At 41.4% G+C, this 25,553-nt stretch overlaps 2 protein-coding genes across 2 annotated transcripts; one reads left to right on the top strand and one right to left on the bottom strand.

Annotated features, from left to right (window-relative positions):
- The first annotated feature begins 1,048 nt into the window (after positions 1-1,048).
- On the top strand, positions 1,049-8,677 carry LOC136676090 (ras-related protein Rab-18-B). The gene is made up of 7 exons (XM_066652947.1): positions 1,049-1,173; positions 2,029-2,084; positions 2,878-2,939; positions 4,289-4,361; positions 4,438-4,556; positions 5,026-5,092; positions 6,772-8,677. Exons 1-7 carry the CDS (start codon positions 1,106-1,108, stop codon positions 6,942-6,944), a joined length of 618 nt encoding a protein of 205 aa, XP_066509044.1. The 5' UTR covers positions 1,049-1,105; the 3' UTR covers positions 6,945-8,677.
- A 2,954-nt stretch (positions 8,678-11,631) lies between these two features.
- On the bottom strand, positions 11,632-25,211 carry LOC136676100 (homeobox protein Mohawk-like). Its single transcript, XM_066652958.1, has 7 exons — positions 25,148-25,211; positions 24,404-24,680; positions 22,263-22,410; positions 21,297-21,453; positions 20,369-20,677; positions 12,696-12,726; positions 11,632-11,935 (listed from the first exon to the last, which is right to left on the bottom strand). The coding sequence occupies exons 2-7, from the start codon at positions 24,598-24,600 to the stop codon at positions 11,734-11,736; spliced, it is 1,044 nt and encodes a 347-aa protein (XP_066509055.1). The 5' UTR covers positions 24,601-24,680; positions 25,148-25,211; the 3' UTR covers positions 11,632-11,733.
- Positions 25,212-25,553: the final 342 nt, after the last annotated feature.

Below are 25,553 nucleotides of genomic sequence, written 5' to 3'. Positions count from 1 at the left end.
ACAGCTGTAGCTTTCTCTCATAGCCTGTAATTTTGTGATGCATTAATTACCTACCTCCTGTAGTCCTTATTGAGCTAGGGGCAATTATCCACTTCAGTGACAGAACAATAGGCCATTGATGTAGGACAACTGAAACTTTCCAACCAATGGATAAGGAAACAGTTATATTAATAAAAGTACCCAAAAGAAGATTGTATGTCAACACTGTCCAAGGACAGTCATGCATTACTACATCATTTGAACACAGCAGATTCACATTGTATCAAAATTTCTGGATAAATGGACCAATAGAAATGCTCCAAAATCACTTGTAATAAAATCCTTTACATTGACTTCCATTGAAACTGAAGAAAGTTTTTTCCTTCTCCTATGAAGGTACTATTTTGGAGATATATGTTTTTCTTTAGGGCGGCATGCAGCTCCAGGGGCCTGGAGGTTGTGAATTCGATTACCGCTCCGGGTGACTGTCTGTGAGGAGTTGGTGTGTTCTCCCTGTGTCCACGTGGGTTTCCTCTGGGTGCTCCGGTTTCCTCCCACAGTCCAAAAACACACGTTGGTAGGTGGATTGGTGACTCAAAAGTGTCCGAATGAATGATTGTTTTTGATGTGATGATATTCCATACTCATTAAAAACAAATTAATCTAAAATTTCGAGTTCAATTTGAAATTTCACTAAAATTTTGAACTCAAATAATCAGACATTGTATAGTAAATGTGTTCACGTACATGTAGTATTTATTTATTTATTTTTAATATAATTTTGACACCCTCAGTGATGGACACTCAGGTTTCAAAACTCAAGAATACTGTCAAATGCACAGAGAACGTGTTACACTGCACAAACCAGTTACATCTTACTTTGCACAAACTGTAGACCTCAACTTATTGTAAACACACACACACACACACACCATCCTGGGCGAATGAGCCACGGCGAGTGAGCCACTGTGAGTGAGCCACAGTGAGTGAGCCACGGTGAGTGAGCCACTGTGAGTGAGCCACAGTGAGTGAGCCACCGACGTTTATTGTCATTCCTCCCTCAGCTCTGTTCAGCTGTGTCACGTCAGCGAAGCTAAAGCGTATCCTCACTGTAAACACTTTGAAGATGGACGACGACGTGTTAACTACCTTAAAAATTCTCATTATCGGAGAGAGTGGGGTCGGAAAATCCAGGTAAACTGGCCTTAACGTGACTATCTGTTTATACTTCAGACTGAACGCTGTTAATCACAAAGACTCGCGTCCAGAACCCGAGACTTGCGAAACCGAGCTGGCACCGGGGAAGCTTCTGTTAAGCTAATGCTAAAGCTCAGTTATCTCACCCTGTTGAGTGTTCAGGTTAAAGAAGCAAAATGTAGTGTTTGTTTGAGTCTTGTTTGGTTGTTTAAAAAAAAGGTTGACGTCTGTATGTAGAAAAACAAGCGTTCCACCTTAAGAGCTGAACCATTTAAGGTGGAACGAACATTCGAATCAGAAGCTGTTCATAGCTATAATTCTAGTTGTTCCTCTTAACGTTTATTAGCAGCCGTAGAATTATTAGGATTATTGTATTCATTTTCAGGAACATATTACACAGAAGCCTCTAAAACTAACTGTAATTTGTGTCCACTTGTGTTTCTCAGAGACTTCAGAGATATTGTTCCACACCTCCAAAGTCTAGTCTTAGAAGTTGGTTGCATTTTCTGCTTCTCGTGATCCAAATAACCCCACATTCAGGGGTTCAGTTTGTGTGTGAACCCCTGGTTTTGAGTTGTTATTATGAGTACTATTTTCTGTCATTTAATTATTGTATAAGAATTTTCTTATTCAAGTGGTTTATCTTGTCTACTACTACTTAATATTTGGACTGGAAATGAAATAACTGAAGGGGGTCTTGGACTTCCTGGACACTCCTATATCTCATATCTCCAGTCAAACCTTACACATTCTCTTTTGTGACTGTAAACTACATGAAAAGATACTGAAACTAAACCCTCAGTGGGATACCGTAAATTCCAATTCTAATTGCGCTGAAATCTTTTCTCTTAGTTTGCTCCTGAGGTTCACAGATGACACATTTGATCCAGAGCTGGCTGCAACCATTGGTGAGTCAAACTCTTATCTTAAACACTGAGCTGTTTCAGTGGCATGTTTGCATATTAGACACATTACGTCATACATGGAGTCTAATAAGGGTCCACGTGTTGGGCTTTAAAATAAGATTTAGTAAGATAAGTCAGTACTTACATAGAGCAGTAACAAATTGCAGGTGTTGTGTCCTGAAAAGCAGTTGTTCAAACCAAAAAACTTCAGGTTTAGAATAATAGACTTATGTGTTAGTGTAAAAATATATGTATGTGTAAAAAAAAGAGACCTTTCTTGACCAGAAATGCTCTTCTAGAACTGTGCTCAATATAAGCTTATATAATGCAAATATAATGCAGCCGTAGCCTGTTGGTTAGAGAGGAGGGCTTAGGACTGGAACATCATTGGTTCAGCTCCCACGATCGATATGATATGACCAAAATTATACTATATATATATATTTCTAAATATTAGTCATAATATAATTTCGATATCTATATAAACAGCATAAAAGCCACAGAAAAACTGTTCAGAACAAACAAGAAACATGACATCACCATCAAACCTCTTGGCTTTGTCAATGTTACTATTTTTAAAACAACTCTAAAAATGAGGGCAGTGAATTGGGTAGCGCCCTATGAACTTCAGTCAATGACAGATGCTATAAACAGTAAATATTGAAAATTTGTTTAAACATCATATTATTAATGAAACATTAATAGTGCGATTTATATTGATAATGAATTATTGTCCAGCCCGATGTTGTACAATAATTTTAAATATTAAACACAACATTTTTCATTTCTGTTGTAGGTGTGGACTTTAAAGTAAAAACCATAGCAGTAGATGGCAACAGAGCCAAATTGGCAATATGGGTAAGTACATTTGTTGCTCACAATCACATTCAGATTAAAGAAGCAACACAATGATTTTGAAGCTGTAATTTGAAGTTAAGGATACTACTTAGTTTTGCTTTAAGCCACATTCACACTAGACATTTCCAGTTTGTGACAATCAAAAAAAACACAACACATAAATACCCTCTAATCCCACCGCCCCATTTCATAATCATTCAGACAGTGTTATATAAAGTTTTGTGTGGGCACTCAGCTACAATTTTTGTTTCCTCCTTTTTTTTCAATACTGGATCTGCAGTACTGCTGCACAAATCCTCAACACCTCGGATACTGCAGGCAAAGCTGCAGCATTATTGGTCGAGGACACGAAATTGCTTCTTAAATTTCACTAAACTTGAACTGAGGGTTATGGTTTGCTCACAAAATGCATCCACCCCAGATTTCTGCTTCATGAAATTTTCCATTAAAATGATGTGGATTTGACACAGCTCCATGGACCTGGAGGTTGTGGGTTTGATTCCCGCTCCGGGTGATTGTCTGTGAGGAGTTTGGTGTGTTCTCCCCGTGTCCCCGTGGGTTTCCTCCCAAAGTCCAAAAACACACGTTGGTAGGTGGATTGGCGACTCAAAAGTGTCTGTAGGTGTGTGAGTGAGTGTGTGTTGCCCTGTGAAGGACTGGCGCCCCCTCCAGGGTGTATTCCCGCCTTGCGCCCAATGATTCCAGGTAGGCTCTGGACCCACCGCGACCCTGAACTGGATAAGGGTTACAGATAATGAATGAATGATGTGGATTTGGCTGAAAACATTCCACTGACCAACGTCTAGTGTGACCATGGTTTTATTGTTTGGGAGAAGCTTTGAAACTAATCTTTAAGTGATGTAGGTATGAGGGTGAAAATTTAAGACTGGACTGGTCATTTAAGGGGTTAAATTGTAAGGGCCTGTTAACAGACTTTAGGCTTAGTCTGGGATTCCATTTTCCTGTCAGTTTTAGAGTCTCCATTGAGAATGATGTATAGTCGAGGGTAATCGATCAGTATCCCTGTCTGTAGTCTTTAGCATCGATTAAGTGTTGCCATTTTCTGTTCTTTTCCTGTGTTAAAATGAATGATCTCTTTGCCCACAAGGTGTCAGTGCTGCTTAATAGTAGGGATGTAAAGTTTAGCTCAGGTCCTGGAGGGCCGCAGTGCAGCAGTTTGTTGAGTAATCTGTCCTCACACTCATAGCTAAACACACGAAGGGCTTAAAAATGAGCCGCTGAGTTGAATCACATCCAGTGACTCAGGGAAATCACAGGTCCCTTGTAACGAGTCATGTGCTACTGTGTAAAACCGCATCGGTTTGTGTAGTAACATCTGATCTTTTCAGGACACAGCCGGACAGGAGAGGTTCAGAACTCTGACGCCCAGCTACTACAGAGGAGCCCAGGGAGTGATATTAGGTGAGTAGAGGCATGTACATGTTTAAGAAGGTGCACTACTGACCAGTACATTAATGCATTGTTATCCTTGGTTCAGTGTATGATGTGACGAAGCGGGACTCCTTCACAAAGCTTGAGAACTGGCTCAACGAGCTGGAGACATACTGCACACGCAATGACCTCGTCAAAATGCTAGTTGGAAACAAAATAGACAAGGTTTGTACATGAGCACTATTTACAATTGAATTGAAATGAACCAGCCTGTGCCAAGATAACACTGACATTAGATTTTAAGGCTGTAAATATTCTGTTTAAGAAAATGGTTCTGTAAAATAAAGCAAAGTACATGATACGCCTGTTTGTCCCAGTGTAGTAGAGCTGCCAGGATATGTCTGATCTCCAAATTGTGCTTCGGTGCTAAGCTAAAAACTGCATCATTTGATGTTTCGAAGGGGTTTAAAGACCTGGATGCATTTGGTGTGGGTTCAGAAAAGTGTTGCAGCTGTTTTTGCAGATGAAATGTAGCCTTGTAAAATTTGGTCACCAAACAAATCCTGGCTGATCTTGTGTAAATTGGAATTATGTAAAAGACATATTCATGGGAACCATTTCTTTAATATATTTAATAATATTAAATGCTTCTGCTGTTCTATTTCCCTGAATTCATACGTTGCTTTTGTTTCAGGACAACCGTGAGGTGGACAGAAATGAAGGCCTGAAATTTGCACGTAAACACTCTATGTTGTTCATTGGTACGTTTTTGACTTTCTGACTTAAGGAGTTTGGGGAGAATTCTGGAACATATTCATAATTATATTTATTTTGAAATGTACAAACCATTAAAAATAGACCTCGTTTAGTGTCAGAAAATATGTGTCATTGTTGGCATTTGGAAGCTGTAGATCGGCGCACAACGTTCCTTACATCAATCAGCTTAGTCCAGTTAAAACAGTGTGTTGAGCTTCCCAACAAGTGTTTTAGTCGTCTTAGTTAGGACAGACTTTAGTTCACTTAGTTTTTAGTGCTTTGTGACAATTATACCAAGTCTGTACAAAGTCTGAAATGTTTTAATCCAAGAGTTAAGTTAGTTTAATATTCTGGTGTCAGAATTTTTATTAGAATTAGAATTTTCAGGCCTCGCTGTTGCACAAGCGGCTGAACTTGATCTGTAGACTGACCTCTGTTACTTACTTGTGTCATCACCTACATGTGCTCTAGCCATAGTGTGATGTCATCAGCGTTGCACAATCCATGCCTCGTATACTTTGCACTGATGACACTTTTCACCTCCTCACCTCCAGTGCATTCTCATATTTAAAGGGACATCAGACTAAGATATTGATCATTAAGATTTTGAATTTAAACACATTTGTCATTGGCGTCAAACCCATAATAGTGACAAAATTCACGCCACTTCTTTTTTTGAAGTGTTAAGCTTTATACAGCAGTCTATTTGAGATTACTAGTTTAGTAAAAAACACAATTCCTCAAGCCCTAATTAAAAACCTTAATAACTATTAGTTGTTTTTATATCACAAGATATGAGTGCAGGGTTAATTCACAAGAGCTGAAAATTTATTTCTTGCCTGCATTATTAAGATAAAGGTCTTAAGTTTTAAATGGGGACATTAGAGGGCGGCATGGTAGGTAGTCACAAGGCTCCAGGGACCTGGAGGTTGTGGGTTCGAGTCCTGCTCCGGGTGACTGTCTGTGAGGAGTGTGGTGTGTTCTCCCTGTGTCTGCGTGGGTTTCCTCTGGGTGACTGTCTGTGAGGAGTGTGGTGTGTTCTCCCCGTGTATGCGTGGGTTTCGTCCAGGTGCTCCGATTTCCACGGTCCAAAAACACACGTTGGTAGGTGGATTGGCAACTCAAAAGTGTCCGTGGGTGTGAATGTGTGAGTGTGTGTTTCCCTGTGAAGGACTGGCGCCCCCTCCAGGCCTCTCTACGTATGCTTTACCTATTATCCATGGACTGGCGCCCCCTCCAGGGTGTATTCCCGCCTTGTGCCCAATGATTCCCGGTAGGCTCTGGACCCACAACGACTGGATAAACACTTGCAGATAATGAATGAATGAATGGGGACATTAGATCAATCAGTTAGAGGCAACCAAACACAATTTATTTGACCATCTAACGAACTACATACAGTGTTAAAAAATTCAGCCTTTGCTTCTTGGTTAGAATCAAGTCTTGATGTTAATTTCTACAAATAATTGCAGTTTAAATATCAACATTTATCATAAGACTGCATTTGTATATTTTCTCCGCAGATTGCTCAGCTCTATTTTGGATTGTATTTGCAGTCAGGCTTGTAACCCTCAGTCACTCTCTCGCACATTCCCTCACTCGTGTTTAACAAAAGTCCTTCGCATCAGTGGTCCCGTGTGTCCTTGTTTCAGCACTGTAGCACTGTTTCTGTCGTTCTCCTCAGAGGCCAGCGCTAAGACGCGGGATGGTGTTCAGTGTGCCTTCGAGGAACTGGTGGAGAAGATCTTGCAGACGCCAGGGCTGTGGGAGAGCAGCATGCAGAGCCATGGCGTCCAGCTGAACGAGCATCAGCAGCAAGGCCCCAGCGCCTGTGGAGGATACTGCTCCCTGCTCTAACTCCTCCACACTCCACCGGCAAAGGACTCAGTCGCAAGGTTAAAAGGAATGTGGTTTTCTAGCTTCAGAACGAGCGCTCCTTCTGAGAGGGGAGGGTCCGCTCCCTCCGGGCTGCTCAGGCAAAGGGACCTGTGACGCTGGCACACACATGCACACAGTCTGTCACTCAGTGTAGGACCTCACATCACTTCAGCAACCACTTCTCGTTTATGACACTCATCTAATTTATCACACAACTATGTAGCTGACGTATTATGTGAATGGCTATCATCTTTGGTCTGGCTATACATCCTTCCTCTGAGCCTCCAAGTCCTGTGCCCTTAGCAAATAGGACAGAGCTGACTCGTTTCTCTCTCTTTGGGAGCGCTAGGGGCCAATAGAATGGAAACAGTTATATGGAATAGTTTGGGGATGGACATCTTTTGGGTCTGGTGAACTCACTCCAGAGGCAGACAGCCATGAAAATGTCCTTATACGGTCTGTACCTCCTGAAGTTTTCATTATGTTATACCCTGTGTGCTTAGACCCTTTGCTATGTAACGTATTCTCAACTTCTGTGTTTTTATTAAAACGTCCCCCAGTGTTAATTGCTTTTAGCTTGGCAACTCGTCCCGTTTGCTGTTTTTATAACACATGGCCTCATAACCGTCAATTAGCATGAACCTTTCTGTCAAAGCGGAGAAGTGTTCCTACAAAATAAGAGTTAGATCATACGGAATGCGTTTTTTTGGTTGTTTTTTATCAACTACTGGCGAGCAGTAATTGAGCCAGCTATTTTATGCCTGTAGACATCGCTTAAGGTGCAATAACTCTTATTAATCGTTTAATTTTTCTCGCTGCCTCTCTACGTATGCTTTACCTATTATCCATGGACCATGGGCATGTGCGTAGTAAAATCCTGGATGTCAGGCAGTCCTGCTTATAAAAGCCTGTAAATATCACACATCAATATCAAAAAGCTGGGCTGCGTCCGAATGGCTTTTTTTGTTCTTTACTCAAAATGGAACCATGCCTTAACGCTGACTAGAGCTACATAAACATGACCTTCACTGTTGGTGTTTCACACTAAATCTGTTGGACAGGGGTTGTTAATATAGCTGACACACTTGAGTTTTGTGTGTTCTTTACATGCTGATCAGTTAAATCGACATTTCTCGGTCACTGTGTCTGACTCTAAATCCGTCTGGTATTGCAGTGCAAGTGGTAGACAGGTATTCCTCAGCTATGATCTTTATTCTAATATTAATAAATAAATAAAGCAAATACAAATAACAGTTTCAGTGTTTAAAGGAGCTATATGTAAAATCATTCCCACCCTTCACATAAACTGCAAAGAACTCTTAAAATAGTCAGATGTGGCTATATTGGGGCAAGTTTTAAGCAAATATTTAAGAAACACATATCCAGGCTCCAGTTTCTATAGTGCGTATGTGGGCATAGCCCAGTTAAATCATTAGTGTGGTCCTTTAACGATGAAGGATGAAGTACTACAGTACATGTTCACTACTGGGAGCTTGATGAAGACGATGATAGTGCAGCGTTGTGTGTTTATTTTTACCTATAGCTCCTTTAGGTCACGGAAGAGTCGAATAATCCTGAATCTTAACTGTTTCAGATCTGTTCTTTATTTCTAAAAGCTGAACCAAAAGTCTGTACTCCGTTCTGTAATGAGTTAGGGTTAAATATGTATCTCTGAGAGCATCTGTACTGTTTTCTTTTGCAATAAAACTGTCACTCATACATATGTTTCAGTGTTTTTTTTTATTAATCAAGTATAGAGGGTTTTCACACTGGAAGGTCCTTAACATGATTATGAGTGGAGTAGTATCAGATTATAATGATGCTGGTTTGGTTGTATTTATTAGTGTCTAGGCCAGCAGTCAGAGCTGGTTGACGCTGAAGAGACTCCCAGTGATGGGATGATGTATTTCTGTAATGCACGCAGGGTGTTGCAGTTAGACAACATTGAAGAATGAAACCGATATAAATTCGATGAGGCTGGGGGATGTTATTCTGTCCTACAGCTTGCTGCTTAGCACAATAAATAACATATTAAACCCTAGTTTTAGGCCAAAACACTTACATAAATTGTATAAATACTGTACTTCGGAGAGACAGAAAATGAACTCCAGATGACTGTAGTGTTGGGTCAGTTTTTGCTGCCTCCTCCAGAGTGAAGCAGTTCATTCAGAGACGGTCGTAGATAGGCAGGAACATGATCCCACACCTCAGTGTCTTTTTACTACGACAATAAGCCGAGCATAGACTCCAAACATGGCCGTCTTGTGGCAATAAATACCAGGATGAGTAGAACCATTCATGTGCCAGTGATTTCCCTGTTATTGTGCTCACATGTGGCGTAGCTCGGGTCACTCTTTAATACTCCAGGCTTCAGCGTGTCCATCACTCACCCAGAGTATCAAAAGATCAACACTGCTTTCAAATTGATGAACATGTCAGGAATGAAAACAACCAAATTTGCCTGTCATTAAATACCTACACGCTCAGGGTTGTTTTAAGTCTTTAAGAAATATGTTTGTCTAGTGTAATGCCATATTCCCGGGCCATGTCGGCAATGGGATGGTGGTCAGTTTGAAGGAAATCGTATTAAGTTACCAAGAATCTGACTGTCCTTCTATTATGACTGCTGTGGATGTTTTTCTTTGCTGTGTATTTTTTAACTCGCTAATATTAAGTGCAGATACCTTTTAGAAGGAATCTCCTGAACTATTTGTTTTAAAAGTGCAAATGTTCTTGGGAATTAAGAATTCAAAGTGCAGATCAAAGTGTCACAATTAGCCATTGGCCTAACGTATTGTGCCAGGAAGCAAAAGTATTTATTTAGCTTTTCAGTTCTGCAGGTTGTTCATTTTAAGTCCTGCTTTTGTCTTGCTTCCACTGTATTGAGGTGACATTTCAAAAAAAGTGAAGCGACTTTTGTACACAGTTGCATTTTCTGGTTTCTCACAATCCTAAGAAATGGAGTTACATTGAGGGTCATTTCGAGACCAGCAGCTTCCTTGTTTGATATAAATATTTTCAACTAATCTGTGTTCTCAGCAAGGTTTTTTTTCACAGCTTCACATCCTTTCAATCCCTTACTTTGGTGTCTTCTCTGTGATTTGTCTCAGTTGTGACGTTGTGAAGGGGTATTTTAATGCCCTTTGACTGAATACGCAAACATATCTGGAAATTTTAAGAATAATGAATAGTGAACTATCAGTATGCTGTACCCATGACGGACACAATGCACAAATACCATAGCGATATTAAAATTAGATATAAACACATCAGCTTTCGAAACTCTGATAAAGCATTTCGTCTGAAACCAAATGACACTTGATATTTTAATTGTGTTAAACAGTTTTAAAAGGTGGTGGATCCATCCGCTAAAGCACCCGTGTTGTTTTGGCTTTCGTGTTGATACAAAGGGTGTAGTCCTCCAGTAGAAGAAACTGCCCGAGGTGATGGAAAACTGAAAACGTGTTTCAAAATGATGCCTCTCCTCTGACCTTTGGAGGAGGAAACTTCATCGCAGTAGAACCATGGGTTATGTGATGGTCACCAGACGGTCTCGAACATCCAATTCCACAAACAACTGCTTTTGTTGGATAACAGATTCCAGACTGGCTTTTGTGGAAATAATCAGATCAGTCCCACACCATATCTAACACTGTTATCAAGGTGCATAACTGAAATGCACATATTTGTCCATTAAGGATGAATACATGCGAACATCTGAGCATTGTTTGGACGTGAAGGGAGCTAACTGTTTCAGCATGGCGGGTGCTATTTCTTTATCAGATTGGAAGCTCTTTTTGCTTCTTTTTGAGTCCTTCCCAAATAATATGCTTCGGTTTCCAGCCTACTGTATGTGTTACTAAAGTCTGGATGGAAATGATTCTTTCCTTGCCGATGTGGTGTGTGTACACTGGGGCCTATCCAATATGTTGCCCTTTTATATAAGGTGGGTCAGGTAATTTAATTTTAGTGAAAATCCTGGAAAACATTAGTCAACTGACTATAGCTTGGATTATGGTTAAAGGAATAATCAAAGTTTTTCAGCGCAAATGATGATTTCCCTTTTTAGAAAAGAGCAGGAAACCTGTTGACTTAAAATACAATTATATAGAAGTCAATGGGCAGCATGAGTCAACACTGGGTAGACCACCATGCACGGACTGGTCATCACTTCCCTTGGGGTCACCCAGAATAACAAAGCAATCACTTAAAGATACAGTAGGTAAGAATTCAATGGAACATTTTCATTAAGAAAGAATATTATGGCAATACATAAAAAAACAAAAACAAAACAAAAGCACTTTTCTGTATCGTGGGACAAAAATCCTGCCTCAGTAAACATCAACATTAACTTAGAAAGTGGTAAACGTATGAATATATTACATTTCAACCATGGAAAAGATGTCAGGTTAACAGATGTTGACGGCGGATGTCAAAGTCAAAATTAATTACAAAAAAAAAACGAGGAAAGAAGTGGTCCTGTTGTTGAGTGTAAATCTTGTGCTCTGGAGTTCAGCGGCATTAACAGTCCAAACAGAACAGAACTTGATCATTATAGGTCCCTTCCTGTCCTTGTTGGGTAGTGATATTAATAGTCAATCCTAGATACAAAGGCACATTGGTAAAACAATGCATGTCAAACCCTCCTTACAAAATACTGCAATGGATCACTTTGGGATTTCCAGAACTGGAGTCTTCAAGGAGTTTTTTTATTAGCCTTTGGTAACTGTGACTCTGTCCTAGTAATTATGGCTCAGGTACAGAACGGCTAATGCCGAGGTGCTATTGGCACTTTAACAGTTTTTATTTCTGCTATATGGGAGGATTTTTGGATGATACAGCTGGTGGTCCCTGTGGGGCCCACTCCCTCTTCACTCCGGGCCAGGTTGGTCAGGGCCATTGCAGCGTGGATCTCCTTCCAGTAGGTGGGGTCTTTCCTATGACCTCCTCCTTTATGAAGACCATGGCTCCTGAAATACAGAAATACAGACTATTAACCAAAGGTGTGGCTCAACCCTTGTGGACCCCTGAACCAGTGGTGATAAACTCATATGCCAAAAGTGGGGAAATAGGAGCTCAGGAGTTAAACTCAGAAGGCTAATTAAAGTATAGTATTAGCAACGAGCTAATCATGTATCATTAGTGAAAAGACAGATAAACTTAATGCCTATGATGTATTTTCTATATAAAAAAAAAACAGCCTTTATAGCTGCTCTCTGATGGTCTTGTGACCAATACTGTAAAAAGAAAGTCTCAAATAAATGCAGAGCAACGTAATGACTACAGTCTGATTTTGTTGAATTACAAAGTGCGGCTATGGGACAGTGTAGCTGAGATAATGGAGAGTGAGTGTAGAAACAAGGAGGCCATTTTAATATTATGCTGCACAAACAATGGCTGCCATCTTGAGAAAATGTCTTTTGTCCATTTTGACAAATTACAGTACGTCATACAGTGTCATTAACAACATAGGCAATATTATTTAGACTTAGTATAGGCACGATTTGAAGCATGTGTGTCACTATTTAGCTATGCTATTTGCACTATGCTAACTGTTGTATACAGGCTGCATTAGCTTAGTAGCTCTAGCTCAAAACTAAAGAAGCACATTTCAAACACCAGTCATACCTTGGCTAGTCTAGTCTATAGTCTTAGGTTAAGAAATAATTAGTGTAATATATTTTATGAAATATAGCAGTAAGGTATTTTCAGTATGAAGAGAACTCTCACCTGTCGCAAGGATGGGAGCAGTCCAGGGAGTCTAAAAAGAAATAAAAAAGAACCCTCAGTTTTGTTTGCTACAACCTAAACATCAATGGGCTGAGCTGTAAAAGCCTAGGTGCTGTGTGACAAAACATAGAAAGCAAAAGTAATGTTAAACCCAGACTGGACACGTAACTCTGCGCACTGACCCCATGCCGCTTTGTAACCGTCCCAGAGCACGTGAGCGTGCACTTGCTTTCATGTAAATCTAGATGTCTGAGGGCAGTTTCCCACCCTGGTCAGGGGAGTCAAAACTGCGTGGGGGTGGGTATTGTTACAGTGAACCCCTCTGTGAAAGTGGTCAGTAATTTAGCTTGGTTAAATTTATAATCAGAATGAGGAAGCTGCCACAAAACACAAGCCATATTGAATAAAGAAATAAACTGTATTCCTGTACTAAAGGTAATGAGGTGTTAGGAAGCTAATGCTAAAGTTCCCTTGTAAACCATGTAGTGTGCTCTGCTTTTATGTTAAAATGTTGTTTATATTTTAAAACATGAAAGTTAAGCTGTCTGCACTATTATATATTATTCTCTATTAAAAGCACATCAGGGTGGTACGGTGGCACAGCAGGTAGTGTCACAGTCACACAGCTCCAGGGTCCTAGGGTTGTGGATTTGAGCCCTGCTCTGGGTGACTGTCTGTAAGGAGTTTGGTGTGTTCTCCCTGTGTCCATGTGGATTTCCTCCGGGTGCTCCGGTTTCCTCCCACAGGTTGAACACACATTAGTAGGTGGATTGGCTACTCAAAATGTCCATAGATGTGAGTGTGTGAGTAAATGTGTGAGTGTGTGTTGCCCTGTGAAGGATTGGCTCCTCCTCCAGGGTGTGTTCCCGCCTTATGCCCAGTGATTCCGTGTAGGCTCCAGACCCACCGCGACCCTGAACTGGATAAGGGGTTACAGGCAATGAATGAATAAAAGCACATCTTGGATAAAAGCACATGTGAAATAGAACACAGATGATAAATGAGTGTGTTTGTGTTTCTTGGAACAATGTATTGTATCTGTAATGGGTAGTTGCAGCCTATAGGTTAAAGGAGTTTGCTTCGGACTGGAAGGCTGTTTGTTTGTTCCCCTGAACCCGAACAGGAAAGGAACACACCCTGGAGAGAGCAACACACCCACCCAGCTACACACACACACACAATACTATAGGAATGGCATAGATCACAAAATTTGGCTCATTTTTATAGTGTAAGTAAAGTTGAGTGTTCTTCAGAAAAGAGGGGGAGCCAAGACCTGTGCATGAAATTTGCAAGTGTCCCTGCTGGTGCCCCTGCCCATGTTGTGAGAAGGTTAGTGTTTTCTTGCATAAATTCACCCATTCTAAATTGTAGACGGGCCTGGGAATGAACTGATTTGTGGAATCCACCTCTCTGTGAGAAAACCCCACCAACAGCGAAGGGCAGGGGACTCCAAGCAGGTTGGGAAACACTCTCTCACAATCTGTGTGTGCTAGCGAGAGCATATGTGTCCACTTCAAGCTTTAAGCAAAGTGCTGCAGGCTGTTTCATCGTGCTGCAGTGGCCAGGCCAAAACAAATGCAATTATGTCTGTGCTGCGCAGAGGAGATGGAAAAACCATATCTGCGTTGTGTCAGGAACACAGGCGCTCTGTTCCACTGCGCCACAGCTCATTTGCATCGTTTAACGTTATTACAGTACTTTATTTTCTCTCTGACTTTCTCTGTTCCCCTGACACTGTATTGCCAGACTCTCCAGTGAGCAACAGCACTGTACTCAAACCTCCCCGGAAAACATATGCCTTTGGTTCTTCACTGATGACTGGGGAAGGTATTCTGAAGATTAACTTCAATGTGGTTGAAAAAAAACCTGTATTATCACTGTAGAGGATTTCAGTTTGTCATAGGCCTGTGGAGCCAGTGGGTGTGGCAGTCAGCACCAATAACATCACAACGGCTCTTATACGAATGGTGGCATGTGATGACATCTCAGTTGCCACTAAGTTACAGGCTGCCCTGATGACATTAAATTGCCCCATTATTGAAAGTTTGTGATGACATCATAATGCCCAAAACTGGAGATTTTGCATGTGATGAAACACAGTTGCCAATAAGTGACGGTGCACTGATCACAATGACACTTTATTGAAAGTGTTCATGTGATGACATCACATTGGCTAATAATTGGTATTTTGCATGTGATCACAAATGCCAATATATGACAGGCTGCAATGGTTACATCACAATGGCCCATTACTGAAAGTTTGCAAATGATGACATCACATTGGCTAATAATTGGTATTTTGCATGTGATCACAAATGCCAATATATGACAGGCTGCAATGGTTACATCACAATGGCCCATTACTGAAAGTTTGCAAATGATGACATCACAATTGCCATTATGTGATATTGGCCACTGATGGCATCACAATGGCCAAAAAGTGCACTACTGAGGCTGACAGATTTCATTCATTCATTATCTGTAACCGCTTATCCAGTTCAGGGCCTACCTGGAATCACGGGGGACAAGACGGAAATACCCCCTGGAGGGGGCGCCAGTCCTTCACAGAGCAACACACACACTCACACATTCACTCACAGACACACTCACACCTACCGGCACTTATGAGTCACCAATCCACCTGCCAACGTGTGTTTTTGGACTGTGGGAGGAAACCGGAGCACCTGGAGGAAACCCACGCGGACACAGGGAGAACACACCAACTCCTCACAGACAATCACCCGGAGCGGGAATCGAACCCACAACCTCCAGGTCTCTGGAGCTGTGTTCTGACAGATTTTACTGATGACATAATTTAAAATGCATAGCCACACAGAGTAACAAACAGTGTTTCTCTGTGTGCATAGTGTTTTTCTTGTTTTTGCTTGATGTCATCTTCTACCACCCAGGCAACATTTCAGTATTCAAGAGCACAAATGCAAAGAACGGATAAAGTAACTGAATGTTGTGTTTGATCCACCCTGAATAACAATGATGCATTAGCTTGTGGCCGCGGGAACATGGAAATCCTATCATTCACTGCAGCTGCATGAATTTGCTCTAGCAAAGTAGCTTTAAGAACATTTTTCTGTGGAAAACAGGCCCGCTCTTGGCATTCTTACTACTGAGAAACAGCCACACAGTAACATCAGCAGTGATTTGCATTAAAATCCTGGTCCACAGGCATAAAAATATAGGTCCAATAACTTATGCCACAGACAGACAGGTCTGTACAGTAGTCTTCTGGACTTGGCCCTTGGTCATGTGTATCTGCTTCAATTTGGCCTGTAACCATGAAACAGCCTCATTATTCTACTGGAAGCAGCCAGATCAGTGAGGAAAAATCTCTCTTAGGGGAGCCATGAGAGGGAAAATTGGACAGCGACCTCTCGCACACAGCACACAATTTTCAATAGTCTTTGCCTAAAACATCTCCCACTCAGATTTCTTCAAACAGCACCTGGGCCAAAAGCTACTATCAGGCATTAATAAATCATTTGGCATAAATTAGGCTGCTGCTACTGAACGTCTCTCTTCGGCCTCTCAGCTAATTGAGCCTCTCAAAGACCGCTGGCCTGTAATTGAATTTTAATGAAGTAAACTCAAACGTCTAACATCTGACTTTGACAATTTAAACCCAAAGCACTGACCAGCCTTAAAACCAGAGCCTGTACATCATTTCAGATTTTCATTTCTCAGGAGAGGTTTGAGGAGATTAGATCAATTACATAGTCCACACACAGGGAATGGGAATGTTAAAGTGAAACGTGGAAAAACAGCTAACAATGTTTAGAGGACATAGAGAAAAGTGGGACCCATTACAGCCGTGCAAGACCTTCTCTTTCACCAAATATAGACTTAAAGAAAAAGGAAACAGACTCAAAAACCATTTGCAAATCAAACAAAAGGAGTTGCTGGGCTGTGATTGTAAATTTTAATGTTTTATAAAATAAATTTTACAATGATTTTATCCTCAGTTTTCGTTGAATTTTCTCCCCAATTCTCACTCATCAGTGGAGAATGCAAACTGCCCAGGTCTGTCACATCAGCTGACAGATATCTAGCACCACAGACAGTGATGGAGAGTGGAGGCTGTCCTATCTACCCATCAAGGCAAACTATGCTTGTCAGGGTACTTTTTTGGAAATCTCTTGGTGATAGACCCAAGTGCTAGTCATGAGCTCCTGGAATATAAATCAAATGATCCATTTAGCTTTTTAAATAATGAAAGCAACTGTTGCCCCCTTCAGGGTGTGTTCCCACATCGCACCCAGTGATTCCGTGTAGGCTCCGGACCCACTGTGACCCTGAACTGGATAAGTGGTTACACACAAAGAATGAATGAAAGCACATGTCTTGGACCTATAATTTAATGCTGTTGTCCTTTAGTTTTTTCCTAAGACTAAAACTCAACAAAAACCAACACTTACACATTGACTAACCTGGCTCAGACTGGGCTTTTCACACTCTGCTGCTTTAAGTCAACATATGGCTTATTTCCTCCTTTCCTGCCTCTGTTCAACTCTGAATGGCCTCAACATCTCACCCCTACGTCCTCTAAAAATCCAGCTCTGCCCCCATCGGGCGGTTCTCAACGCTATCAGCCGCTAGACGTGCCTAAAGACCTGGACGCTGTCCACAGTGGAACAGCACTAACTACAGAAAATAGTGTGAAAATATTGACCTGAGCACTTTATGAGCACCGATCTGTAGGAAAGCCATTTTCCATCAAAGATGATGGGCAGAGGGCCCTGAGATTGCAGTTACGATGCACTGGAGCGTGCAGTGTTAATGATAAGTATGGGGACGAGGGAAACAGTGAGGTAATCATGAGTCTTGAACAACATGTGTAACCATATTAAAATGCAGTATTTGAATGGGATGCTATATTTCACTCCTAATGGTGGACCATACTTTAGATATAAATTATTGGAAGGCTTGATATTAGATGTTGGAACATTGCTGCGAGTATTAGATGGCATTAAACCATGTGAGCATTAGTGAGGTCAAGTACTGATTTTGTAGGGTTCGTTCTTGGTCACAAAAACACCATTGCAGCAGGTACCAGATGGAGCTCCATCAGTCTATAGGATGCCGCTCTACTGCTACACAACCCAAAGCTGGGACTGCTCAGCTTGTCCTGCTAGTGCTAAGTGACCCTAGACTCATGTTTTTTCTGCAAAGATTAAATGAGATGAACTATAGCTTTAACTAATATTAGATATGGTTTATAATATATAAGTATAACCAAAATAGCAAAGCCCCCTGGATGCTAAACTTCTGCAAATCTGTGTCTGTAGATACCAAAATACCACAGATTCAGTAGCAGTACACTTTGGTCTCCGCCGCAAATTTGGGCCATGGAAAGCCTTCAGTATGGAACCCAGCTCTGGAGCAGCGTAACCTCTTGGAGGAAACTACACGAGGGGGATTTTTATGGCTCTTATGTGCCATAGTTCCACTCTGGTTTGACTAGAATGTTTCCATCCACATTCCTGTGTGATGAAACTGCAGCAGGTTAGGAGCAAGCCCAGCAGAAAGGGGCCAAGCCTCAGGAAACTGCCAGAGAAGCACTCTGCTGATGTGTTTAATGGGATTCTCTGTGTCCTGACAGGCAGCAGCATTCATTATGTACATATCTCATGTCTCCTTTCTGTGTGGGATGCAACTTTGACTGACAACAGTCCTGGCGATCAGCAAATGGAAAACTGCTGAAACATGTCTGTCGTTTTATATTTCAAACATACAGCCGGAATTTAAGAATGAAGAGAGACAGATCAAACAAGTGTCTAAGCAGCTATACGTTGAGACGGACGATATGTTTGTTGTCCAAAGTGTGACAGCTAATGTAGCTTATAGCTACCCAGTTAGCATCGTAGCAAACTACGTGCCTTAATTATTACAATCTTGTCTCAAACAGTTTTGAGCTGGTAACTGTGAACAAATTTTGTCAGTGTTGTCAAGCAGTGCCAAGTCTTCAAATCTGGACTTTAGATCTAGCTTCTAGACAGAGATTTTAAAATGGCTGTCCTGTATGATGCCATAGCTGCAACAGCTAATATACCTGACTAGCCGTACCCTCATAGCAGCCAGCAATTTTAGCATCCCATCCTGGAACTTGGACCCTAGGTCCGTATTTGAAGACCTCTAGAAGGATATAAAGAACATTGTGCCGTGGAACAGTGGAAATGTGTTCTCTGGATAGATGGAATACCATCCTATACCTTTAAGACAAACTGTTGTGAGTTCTGTTAGTGATCTGGAGCTAATATCCAACATCAGTCCCTGACCTGAATGCCATCGATTGCTCCATCAAACTGCTAGTGTAAAGCCTAATTTAAAATTAGTAAATGAAATTTACCCCAAGAGTAAAACAAGTAAATTTACTCATTAATTCCCAAGAAACACTGGATGAGCAGGTGTCCAGAAACTCTTGGTCCTATCATGTAACTCCTTCCAAAAACCTGACTAAATCTGACCTGTGTGACCTCAGAGAGGAATTCCAATGTCTAGGCCACGTCACCCTCTGACACAGACTCCACCTAAAACCCAACCTGTGCGTGGAAACACAATAAAATCAAGAGATAAGCAACTAATGCTACCCACACTGCTATTATGTCCCATTAGGGAAATGTAATCTCTCCACACTCTGTGGTTGGCTACCTTGTTTGGCTTCGAAGCAAGCAACACAAATAACTACTTGCTTAAATTACTAGCACAGGCGCATAAAGAAATCAAAAGGAGAACATTCCTTCATTTTTTTCCCCCTCCAAAATGAGGCTGTTCCATTGTGGCAGGGAGACAAAACCAACAGAGTAATAGGACGTTTGAAAAGGTTGCGGTGGAAATTATGCAAACGATGAATTAAACTCAACCTCTTTGGCTTGACAGAAGCGCTCACGGCTCGGAGACATTAGCAGGTGTTCCTATAAGCTATGACACCACTGAGTAAAAGAACTTTCCACAGTTCATATAACCACCTTCAGTGCACTCCGAAATAAACACATCATCCTGAAACTTTTTGTCACATGATGTCAGCTAATAATATCAGGCAGACTTAATGTACATGTACACAATTAACTACAGCTGTAACTGTGATTTTGAAGTGAGAGACCAAACTTATGACCAAAAAGTTAAGGAATTACAAGTCATTTTATAAAGGATTACTAGGAGTATGGATTTGTAGCTCTGCAATTACAGCCTGTTGTCCAACGGATGAGGTGGGGGTGAGCTGGTGCATGTTGGGCTGGTCTGAGTGGATCAGACACAGCAGTGCTGCTGGAGTTTTTAAACTCTGTGTCCTCAAGTCCTTCATCAGTGACACAGGACTCTGTCAGCTGAATATTTTTGGTTGGCCTACTATTCTCAGTCCAGCAGGGACACTAAGATGTGTAAAACCTCAGCAATACTGCTGTGTCTGATCCACTCATACCAGCACAACACACACTAACTCATAACCACCATATCAGCATCCAAAAATGCTGAGAACTATCCACCAATCAAATCGTACCTGCTCTGTGGGGGTACTGTGGGGGTTCTGAGCTTTGAAGAACAGGGTGAAAGCTAACAAAGTGTGCTGAGCAACAGATGTACAGTCTGTAATTGTAGAACTACGCAGACAGTGAGTGTCCAACACATCTGTATCCACACACAAGACCAGTTTGAGCTCTTACCTGAGCGGTAGGTGAAGTTGGCCTCTGTCTCTGAGGATGACGGAGATAGAAGTTCATCGTCGTACTCATTGGAGCTGAAGGATCCAGAATGGTGTCTTTTCCGGGACTCCAGGGCTTTGCTGGAGGTCATGACATGGTGCAGTGAGTCGTTGAGATAACGGTTCAACAAGCTGCTCTTGTATTTTGGAGGAGACACATAGTCTGCACACAGAGAAGCATCTGTCCTCAAGCCTCTGTTGTCCTGGATCACATTCTTGGGTCGACTGGACTCAGATTCACACGCCTGCGTCTGTAGAGGGCTCTCTCCATCTGAGGGAAAGAAAAATATGGAACATAGTACAATGCATATTTCACCCCGTCCTCATGTAAACATACTGTTGTATTACACAAATCAGCTTGAACACCTGTTTTTATCATGCATCCACTGGGTTGCATATGGCTGCTTCTAAGCAGTCTAAGTATTGGCCTTATGTTGGTATTTCAATCCGCAAAGCCTCAGCCAACTGAGACCTGCAGTCAGAGAGGACAATAGGCCTTGCTTTTAGGGTTGTTAGGAATACCCTTCCTCTCCAATCATCTCTCTGTTCAGCTTCTGCCAGTTGATGTGACAGAACTGCTTCTCTTTTAAGCTAGTAGTGGCTGTTCAAAAAGAAGCAGTGGATTGGCAGTGGAGTGTCTCGGAGATGCTGGTGGAACTGTGTGTGACTTGGGGAGAAGACTCACCAATGGGGGAATTAATATAAATAAAATTAATAATAATAATAATAAATTCATATAGTATCTTTCTTATTGCTAAGCAACACTAAACCCCAAGTCACCCAACTTTTCAATTACTACATTAATAACATACTGCTTGTTTAAGATGGCTGACCCCAGCATTCAGTGAAGTCAAAGCCTCCAGTTGTCTTTCCCTCTCATCCATTCTTACCCTCAGATCCCTCAGAGTCATCACTGCTGATGCTGAGCCTCTCTGCATTCCCTTGGACATATTTGTTGTAGAGTTTGATGCGCAAAGCCCAGCTCAGGTCCGGTTGCCGGACAGTGTTCTTCAGCCTCCGCCGAGCGTTAGCGAACCAGTTTGACACCTGGGCAATCCACAAAATGACTGGGTTTTTACTTTTCACCAGAAGGAATCATAAGTGTACACTATATGGCTTTGTCCAAAATGGCTTCCTACTCACCCTACAGTACTCACTACATAGTGCACCATTATAGTAAACTGAAGTGGGTGGGTTAGTGAACAATTTTGGACACTATATCATATGGGTTTTCTCTGGGTGACTGTCTGTGAGGAGTTTCGTGTGTTCTCTCTGTGTCCGCATGGGTTTCCTCCCACAGTCCAAAAGTATCCATCTGTGTAAGTGAATGTATACCACCCTGCGATGGACTGGCACCCTCTCCAGGGTGTGTTCAATCCTTGCACCCAGTGATTCTGGGTAGGCTCCAGACCCACCATGACCCTGAACCACATAAGTGGTTACAGTCATTGAAACCGGAGCACCTGAAGGAAACCCACGCCGACACAGGGAGAACACACTAAACTCCTCACAGACAGTCACCCGGAGCGGGAATCAAACCCACAACCTCCAGGTCCCTGGAGCTGTGTGACTGCGACACTAACCTGCTGCACCACCGCCCAGACCAGATCATGCCACAGTAAAAATAAATCAAATTTAAACATTCCCTGACCTCACTAATGATGCTCTAATTGCTGAATACCATTACATCCCAACAGCTATGTTCAACAACCTAGTCATCTTAGAAAATCAAAGGCTGTAACTGCAGCAAAGGGGACAAATGATCTATTCCAAGCAACTGATATATTAATGCTCAGTGCATTAAACCTAGTAACAAAATAGAAGTGTGTGGGGAGCTGTCTGTTCGCTGACCTCACCTGGACCAGGGTCATGTGGGAGCCAAGGGCCAGGAGGATCTTCTCCGTTTTGGTGGGGTAAGGGTTGTCTCTGTGTTTATAAAGCCACTGTTTCAGAGGCCTAGCCATGTCCTGCAGAGCCTGCCGCTTGTGCCGGACCTTCCCCCCACTGTACACAGAGAGAGAGAGAGAGAGAGAGGAGAGAGAGAGAGAGAGAGAGAGAGAGAGAGAGAGAGAGAGAGAGAGAGAGAGAGCCCACAATGTGAAAAACAGAACCATAATTTAATCTCACTAAACTCAACCTTCTGCTCAGAAAAAAAAAACACCAAGCAGAAACCCCTTCACCTTCCGGACCTCTTCTTAACTCCTAACACCTATAACTTAAAGTACTGGTCAAAAGTTAATGACCAGCCAATATTTACTAGTGTTCACTAGTGTGTTTGTCAATCTGTGTTTCACTGCACGGATTGGGTTAAATGCAGAAAAGTGATTCTAATATTTACTTAAATTCCAGTTAAAATGGCTATTATGTGCAAGTTATTCCTTTTTCTGAGGAGGTATATTTCTGAGACATACAGCAAGAGCTTCTGAAACTGATGTTCAGAACAGCATTAAACCATATTCACAACATGGGAACCCTAACAACCGACAGACAACAGAAATCAAGATGTACAATCACTGAACACCTCCTCAGCTCTCTGGGTCTGAAAGGACGTGGAGCTGGAGAGAAGCCCTTACTGAGAACAGGAAAAAGACGAGATGCATGAAGACAGGACCGGTCGCCCCACAGCAAACTCAGTTACTTTACAGATATAGAAGTGTGTGGTTGTCTTAATCTGGCATTAGAACTGAACTTCTGTTAATCAGCAGATGTCACTGTGGAGCAAAGCTGCTACTGAGTGCTACTGCAGCTGCATCTGGCACAGGGTCCAGTCTGTGTTCATCAGTCTTCTGAACACATCGGGCAGCATCACTACAGAGCACATTCACAAACCCTGATCACAGCATAAACACACTTTACATCAAACCCAAAACAGAAACGACTCTTCCTTTGTCATTAAACACAGTGTGTGATATGTGTATGGAATCTCTCAGTGTTTATATCAGTGAAGAACAGTGGGGTTAGGGTGAGTACACCTACAAAGTAACATTATGAAGTAAAAATTATTATTCTCGTCCAATCAAATCCGTGCATCTCCAGTATTGTAATATGAAAGGACTGTATATAAATAGAAGAGGCTCTGAGTTATTTTTTGACTATATCTTTTCTGAAAATGATAAAATATAGCTTCAGTGTATAGCTCTGTTTCTGAATAAACACTGGTGAGAATAAAAAGCTTGACTTTTAAAATAACAAACAAACAAATGACCAAACTTCTGAAAAATCTAAGTGTTTACGTTGTCTCCAAATAACTTAATTAATAATTTAATAAACAAACAAACAAACAAATATATTAATGAATAAATAACAAAAATAGAAGGACAATATTTCTATTTTACAAAAAAGGCCTTCATTTGGGGGAAATATCTAATTGTGATGATTCTGACCAATAATATGATTGCGATTCAAACTATAAATCGTTTCTAGAAATTAATCCTCGGACCTGCTTTAATAACAAAGTCATTCTGGCTTTGATTCTGAACATTGAATGTAGAGTTCTAGGCTTTCATTTAGTCGTTAACCTTAAGACATTGTTCTTGATAATTGAGGCTAAAGTAAAAAGGAAGCTCTTGTGATGTGATTATTTTAAAATGATGTTTAATCGTTCAGCCCTGCAACGAAGAAATCAAGCCATTGTTTATACTGTGCCTGGATTTCATGCTGAATGGAACAATAGACCTAATACATGAAGCTGCTGATTAAAACTGGAAAGCAAGACAAGCTGTGATACAGTGAAGCACTTTATAAACCAAGCCTTAGAAATCATTAGAAACACAGATGAGCTGTGACTGGACTGCTGACCAGCGGCTGTGTTCATGTCACATATTAATACCGTTATCTTCACGTGTAAATGACTTAATAAAGGTCAGTCGAATGCTCCTTTATCTGTAGGAACTATAAACACCCAGAAGAAAGCACCTCCAAAAAGACCCTAGCCCTCCTCTGAGTGGAGGTGAAGAAGGAATACAAACCCCCCCCCCCCAAAAAGCACAGTACGTACCCACTCCTCCTGAGTTTCAGAGCCCCTTGGCTGTCCAGCCCCTTGTGTCTGGACAGTAACTCTGGATGCTGTCCATCGATCACATCTAAATAGTTCAGGCTGTTCCTCTCCACGTCTTTCTCCTCAAAACGCAGACGCTCCTCGAGCTTATTAAAAACAATGGCACTCATATTTTTCCTGGTTTTGCAAGTGTCCATTTGTTTATAGTTTTTTTTGTTTGTTTTTGGCAGGCGTAGATCTGTGGCTCCAGAAATGCATCCACCATCCAGCAATGCGCCTGTGGGGAGATAATAATGATGAAGTTAGCACATGTGGAATATGTACAATGCTGTGCAAAAGTTTGGGGACCCCCAGTTAAATAACTATGAAATATAAAGCATGGTTTCTCTGATTAAAAACAGACACATCCTCAAAATATAATGTGTTTATTTGCTGCATTTAACATTTAACACGTTTTGGCAGCTTTTATGATGTATTTAAATCATGTCTTTTATGTTTGCACAGAAATAGTGAATTGTCTTTGAAAAGGAATTTGTTAAACATGGCATTATTTTCATTTAAAAAAAAAACAAACAAACTATGTGAACTGACCTGGAGTGTCTAAACGTTTGCAAACAACTGTGTACAACGTTCTATCAACATGCAATATCAAACATGACAGAAATATATATTTAAGACTAGTACAGACAGCTAACACAACCAAGCAATCAAACCAAATACACTAATCCATAAAAGGAGTCTTACTGCAGGCGTGAAGGAGTTAATGCAGCGAGCTGGACATGTTGCGCGTGCCTCTCCTCCCCTCCGCTTCCATCTATGAGCCGCTGAAAGAGGCGCGCGACTGCATGAAGTGCTCCGCGTGCTCCAGTGGGCGGGGCTCCGGGGGCATTTATTTATTCACACAACAGGAATATAGACAAGCCACGCCCACCAGTGCTGGGATTGGACAACATTAGCAAAGTAAACAAATAAATTATCATGAACAAAAACCTTGCATCTCCATTTTGTTCCAGCGTTTTCATAATGTGATTTTTTTGTCTCCACCTGTAAATGTATAATTTTGGAGATACAAGCTTTACTCACAAGTGCAATTATATATGCTTTTTCAAAAAATTTAGTGTTAGATAAGCACCAGATAAAAGCAACATAA

The sequence above is a fragment of the Hoplias malabaricus genome, chromosome X1 (genome assembly GCF_029633855.1).
Source record: "Hoplias malabaricus isolate fHopMal1 chromosome X1, fHopMal1.hap1, whole genome shotgun sequence".
Taxonomy (NCBI): domain Eukaryota; kingdom Metazoa; phylum Chordata; class Actinopteri; order Characiformes; family Erythrinidae; genus Hoplias; species Hoplias malabaricus.
This window is presented reverse-complemented; position numbering and strand designations above follow the sequence as displayed.

Bases quoted from the DNA above. Each gene is read 5' to 3' on its own strand.
- LOC136676090 (XM_066652947.1), top strand. From the start codon at position 1,106: ATGGACGACGACGTGTTAACTACCTTAAAAATTCTCATTATCGGAGAG. The intron at 2,940-4,288 runs GTAAGTACATTT...TGATCTTTTCAG, and splicing joins GAGCCAAATTGGCAATATGG to GACACAGCCGGACAGGAGAG. The intron at 4,362-4,437 runs GTGAGTAGAGGC...TCCTTGGTTCAG, and splicing joins AGCCCAGGGAGTGATATTAG to TGTATGATGTGACGAAGCGG.
- LOC136676100 (XM_066652958.1), bottom strand. From the start codon at position 24,600: ATGGACACTTGCAAAACCAGGAAAAATATGAGTGCCATTGTTTTTAAT. The intron at 20,678-21,296 runs GTAAGAATGGAT...TCTTTCCCTCAG, and splicing joins TGACTCTGAGGGATCTGAGG to ATGGAGAGAGCCCTCTACAG. The intron at 11,936-12,695 runs GTGAGAGTTCTC...TCTGTATTTCAG, and splicing joins TGCTCCCATCCTTGCGACAG to GAGCCATGGTCTTCATAAAG.